This window comes from Astyanax mexicanus, unplaced genomic scaffold, assembly GCF_023375975.1.
Source record: "Astyanax mexicanus isolate ESR-SI-001 unplaced genomic scaffold, AstMex3_surface scaffold_34, whole genome shotgun sequence".
Taxonomy (NCBI): Eukaryota; Metazoa; Chordata; class Actinopteri; order Characiformes; family Acestrorhamphidae; genus Astyanax; species Astyanax mexicanus.
This window is the reverse complement of record NW_026040044.1, coordinates 916,501-922,500: the sequence shown is the minus strand read 5'-3', so window position 1 is coordinate 922,500 and position 6,000 is coordinate 916,501. Positions and strand designations below refer to the sequence as shown.

The window sequence follows — 6,000 nt, the reverse complement described above, 5'->3', positions numbered from 1 at the left end:
CTTAACTGACTTTTCCAATATAGATGGTATGACTTCTCCCTCCATCATAAACCTTTCTTGTATCAACTTCCCTTTAACGATTGATACACTCCTAGACTTGCTCGGTTTAACTTTCATCCTAGCCAGCCTAAGATTATCATTTAACTTCCCTAGCAATCGCCGGGTACATGGCACCGTGGTCGTTAATGTTGTCATATCGTCCATAAACGCCCTAACTGGTGGGAGCCGGGTGCCATCATGCAGCCTCTCCCCGCCTACGACCCACTTAGAAGCCCTAATAATCACCTCCATTGCCATCGTAAACGCTAGCGGTGAAATTGTACAACCTGCCATTATACCTATTTCCAGTCGTTGCCAAGATGTGACACACTCCCCTACACTAAAGCAAAACTGTATGTCTTCAAAATAGGCTTTAACTAACCTTGAAATCTCTTCTGGAACCCTAAAAAATTCGAATGCCTTCCACAACAATGCATGCGGTACCGAACCAAAAGCATTAGCCAGATCTAAAAACACCACATGCAGATCCTTTTTCTCGGCTCTTGCTGTTTGAATCTGATGCCAAATCATACTATTATGCTCTATGCAACCAGAAAACCCTGAAATTCCTGCCTTTTGTACAGATGTATCAATTAAATTATTTCTTTTCAGGTACGTCGCTAGTCTACGTGCAACCACACTAAAGAAGATCTTACCCTCCACATTCAACAAGCTTATGGGACGGAACTGATCAATAGCCACAGAATCCTTTTCTTTTGGGATAAGAACACCACCTGCTCTGCGCCACTCCTTTGGAATAATCCCCTTCTTCCACACTATAGCCATTAGTTTCCATAGAAACTTCAAAACATCTGGTGCACTTTTATATAATCTATATGGAACCCCATTTGGCCCTGGGGCAGAACCTGCCTTTGCAGCCTTCACCACCTCCTGAACCTCACTCCACCTAGGGGGGTTAACATCCATCTTCCACTCTATATCACCTAACGGCGGCATGTCTGCTGGTAGGTCCAGGTCACTAGACCTTTCCTTCTCTGTGTAAACACTCTGAAAGTGCTCCTCCAACTCCCTCTTTCCGACCTTTAGATTTCCTGATTTCTCCTTACTAAACAGACTCTTAACAAACCTAAATGGATCTCTAAAAAACTCTATCCTAGCACGCTCCTTCTTCTTCCTCCTTTTCCTCATAGCCTCTGCTCTCCGCAATTTCACCAACTTACTTCTCAACTCCTCCTGCAATAACTCAATGCCTTCTCTTTCTGCCTCATTCCCCTTCTTCCACTTCTTTCTGAGTAACCTTGATTCCTTAACCAGTTTTTCTATTTCTACCTGCCGCCTTGATTTAACTACATCTTGACACTTTACGTTCCTCTGCACAACACCAAATCTTGCCATTCCATAATCATAAATGACTTTACCTAGCCTGTTCAATTTACTCTCTGCTGTTCCCTTCAAACCCTCCAACATACCTTTCAAATCATCATTAATACTCCTCCATGCCATCTTGTCTCCTGTGCCTGGCCATTTAACTTTGGATCTTTGACCGATTCCTTTCTCCCTACCCATCTGCTTTCCCTTTGCCTTTGACCTATCAACACCTCCTTCATCCTCCACTCCTTCTGTGCTTGAGTTAGCCTCCCTAGTATCAAAGGTATTGATATCCTGCGGACTGTGGCACGTAACCTGCCGCTGGACTTCAGCCGACTGACTCAAACAATTCTGTTCAAAGTATTGTTCAATGCGGGGCCCCTGCACTCCTTCACTCAAGCACCTCATCTTTCCTTGGTGTATCCTCAGCCCTCTCACTGATGTGACCTTGCTCCACCCACACACACAGGTCAGCAACTCCTTTCCACTTACCATCCCACCTGCCTCTATGCTTAACCCACTTCTCGTAGTCATGTCCGTTCCAGAGTCCGTAACCATGTTATCCGCCTGTGAGTCATCTTCCACCCCTGCTCTCACTGACTCCTGGGGTATTGCTTTTTTCTTTCTCAATGTAGCTTGCTTGGTTGCACACACATGGTTAACCATGGTGGCTGCTACCATGGATTGCCAGCCCATGGCAGCACCGTTAGGGTCTATTCCCTCTTGTCAGCTGTCTTTCCATGCTGTCACAGGGTCTTTCCTCTGTTGTCAACTGTTCTCTTCACAGCAGTCACTAGCTTAACTAGATATCAAGTAATATAATACAGGAAATTGACAAATCCTGCACCTAACAGCTGGGGTTATGCATATGGCTCAGCCAGGATCTACTACTCGCTCAACTAACAACAATAGCCAAAACCACCGCAATCTGATACTGGCTCGACAAGGATCCAGAAGCACAGCCTAACACTATGTTCATGGTCCATTGCCTCAACTGCCAAGTAACAGACCTACCGATAAATAACCTATGAACAAACAGAATCCCTCCTTAATCTAACCTCACTTCCTTTAACTATGGCAACAACACACTTACCTAAGCACAATCACAATAAATCACATTATAAGTTGCGTGAGCAGAACACAGCAACCACTACCATCTGATACTGGCTCGACAAGAATCCAGAAGCATAGCGAACTATGTTCATGGTCCGTGCCTCAACTGCCAAGTACTCAGACGTCTACAAAAACTCATGAGACAAATTACTACAAGAACAGCAGGACCACACCAATCCCCTTCATACAAACTCTAACACAAACTTCAGTGCAAGCTCTTCTCAGGGGTCATCAGGCAGGCACCTTCCTTCGTCAGTGTTTCGCTGAATTAGGCCCACGACACCTCCAGAAGGCTCAACAGTGAAGTCTGGCGTCCCAGACCCACCCCCCTCCAAGCCTGCTGTAGAAGCACAAACTCACTCCCTTCCCCACGTAGCCTCAGCCCTTCTAAACCACAACCACTGACTAGATCTTTCAGCTACATCTGACAACTCCTTCACTACAGTCCTTAGCACACGACCTCTAATTCCGAATTCAGACAGCAGTCTTGTGGCAGACTTCGCAACAAAGCCTCTAGTACCTACCTCTACCGGTCTAATATACGCTTGCCACCCACGCTCTCTCACCTCAGCCACCAAGTCTGTATACTTCAGCCTTTTCCTTTCATAAGCTCCATCTACCTCGTCTTCAAACGGAACAGTCAGCTCTATAAAATACACTATCCGCTTACTTTCAGAGTACAACACTACATCCGGCCTCAAGGTTGTAACCAGGATGCACTCTGGGATCTGCAGTTTACTACCTACATCCACTAATAACTTCCAATCTCGTGCATTGGCCCACTTACCAGCAGTTTTCAAGCACTGTGCTGTTTCTCCACTATGCTGCCCCTCACGCACAAATGTGATTATTATTGATATTGATACGTGATAATATTATTGTAGTGTTCATTTGAGCAATAATTAGGTGCAATAATTAGATTTTTTTTTCTACAGGAAATGTTTTATATTTATTATTACAACCACAGTAATCTTATTGTATTTGTAAGAATTTAATTGTGTGTGGATTTAATTGTGTGTTGTAGTATTTACAGGAATGGTTGCAACTGTAACAACAATTTTCCATCTGGGATCAATACAGTATTTCTGTTACTGATTCATATTCATATTATTGTACAGTTATGCATCTCCACTGTGGCTAAGTTCTGTGTTTAAAATATTTCCTACTTATTATATGTTTACTGGAATTATAATGTTTGCGTTACACTGATATTACATAGTGACTTTAGGTGTGTGTGCACAGGTGTGTAGTTCAGTACTCACTCTAGTTTCTCCAGGTTACAGTGAGGATCCTCCAGTAGATCAGAGAGCAGCTTCACTCTTAATTCTCCTAAGTTTTGGTTGTTAAAATTTAGTTCACGTAATTCTGAAGAGTCACAGATCCTTTGAAGAGAAAATAGTAAGATTTAACTGGTATAATCTATTTTTATCTTTCACTATGTTTCTGTAAAGCTAAAGGAAATCAGTAACTCACTGTAGTTTCTCCAGTTTAAAGTGAGGATCCTTCAGTAGATCAGAGAGCAGCTTCACTCCTGAATCTCCTGGTTTATTGTAGTTCAGATTCAGTTCTCTCAGGTGGGAGGGGTTTAATTTCAGAGCTGAAACCAGAGCAGCACAGTCTTTTCCTGTAATCCTGCAGAATTCCAGCCTGTAGAGAAAAGGACAAATCTCACTAACAGTTTAAACACATATTTATCTTCTACTGTGTAACACAGGACATATTTAGATACTGAAATTAGGTAGATAATTAAACAATACTTAAAATTGTGTCTGCATCATTTGCAGCCAGCATGCTCCAGATCCCCAAATCTGATACATCAGCTAACAGACGTAAAACAGCAAGACCTACTGTACTCTCCCTCTCTCTGACTCCGGCTGCTGATGGAGAAACAGCATGACTTACTGTACTCTCTATCTCTTAGACTTTGGCTGCTGATGGAGAAACAGCTTGACCTACTGTACACTCTCTCTGACTCAATTTATGAAGCTAAAACTAGTATAGAATTTAAAGTGTTAAATTGTTTATCTGATTTTGGACAAAGCCAAAAAGTTTTCCAAGCTGCTACTGAAGACCTAAAAAAAATAAATACTAAATATCACAGCATTTGCACAGCAGAACCTATTGTTACTTTATTAAAAAAAAAAAGAAATTCTGATTTGATTCCAGCTAATTAAAAGCTAAGCATGTGACAGACTTCATTATAAACAGTATAAAATTGAATTAAGTTAAATTTAAAGTGTGTTTGAAGTCTGTTTATGTCTGTTTTCACTGCTACCAACTTCCTCACATGTTCCCTCTGCAACGAAGCACATTTAGCTTATTTAACTTAGGCAAGTAGTTGGCAGGGAACCATACACTCACCCTATGTGTACCCATACAGTTACCATAATATATCTGTTCAGTTGCTGTTACTCTTGTATAATTCATGTTTATAGGAATGAGAGATGGTAATCAAGAGCATATTCTAATGAATATTAATTAATGTTTCAGGTTGCAGGGTAGCACTCACTGTAGTTTCTCCAGTTTACAGTGTGGATCTTCCAGTAAACCAGAGATCATCTTCACTCCTGGTTTATTGTAGCTCAGATTCAGCTCTCGTAGCTCTGAGGGGTTTGATTTCAGAGCTGAAACCAGATCAGCACAGTGTTTCTCTGTAATACTGCAGAATTCCAGCCTGTAGAGAGAAGAAAACTCAACACAAAGTGCTGTGAAATACAAGGAATAAAGAGAATCAACAACAGCAATAACACTCACTGTAGTTTCTCCAGTTTACAAAGTGGATCCATCAGTAGATCAGAGAGCAGCTTCACTCCTGAATCTCCTGGTTTACTGTAGGCCAGACTCAGTTCTCTCAGGTGGGAGGGGTTTAATTTCAGAACTGAAAACAGAGCAGAACAGCCTTTCTCTGTAATACTGCAATCATACACCCTGCAGAGAGAAAGAGAAACCTCCTCAGAGAACAGAATTTAACCATCACACACAGAGCTTCTTTAAACATTGTACTATCATATTTTCATCTTCAAATATATTTAGTCTAAATTTCATACAATAAAAAATTATATCAATACACCCTTCTATTTTTCTTTCAGTAATTTACTGTGAACATGTTCATGTTTTGATACCACTGTCAAAATCTGGATAAAAAAATGGATGTAAAAATGTAAGTACTGAATTTCACAGTCCCAGTGATTATGTTTATTTATTGGAAAAGTGAAGAGCTTATTCTTGTGAAAAAGTAAACTGCTCACTAATCCTAAATTTGAACAACTCTTTGTATTAATTATACTTTAATTGCACACAAAGAGTTTAAATGCATTAAGTGTACACTGTCATCCTGTTATTGCATTTCAAACAAAACATTTAGATGGTAGAGCACTTCTGAATTGACAGAAGACATCAGATGAAAGAAGAAGCTGTACTTAATGACTTGAGTATACTGTTAAGAATATTGAAACTGCTGCCCAATTATGAATAATTATTAAATTAAAGAATAATATTGACACTGAATACATCAATCTG

General features: G+C 40.7%; 1 protein-coding gene and 1 long non-coding RNA gene across 2 annotated transcripts in view; one reads left to right on the top strand and one right to left on the bottom strand.

Annotated features, from left to right (window-relative positions):
- Positions 1–6,000, bottom strand: part of LOC111190008 (uncharacterized) — a 751,666-nt gene that overhangs the window by 420,990 nt on the left and 324,676 nt on the right. The window contains exon 22 of the mRNA XM_049473126.1: positions 3,744–3,863. Within this exon, the coding sequence (XP_049329083.1) occupies positions 3,744–3,863 (120 nt within the window). The remainder of the gene's footprint in view (positions 1–3,743; positions 3,864–6,000) is intronic.
- LOC125790039 (uncharacterized) overlaps positions 1–6,000 on the top strand; it is a 280,980-nt gene that overhangs the window by 269,121 nt on the left and 5,859 nt on the right. The gene's annotated exons all lie outside the window — the stretch shown is intronic.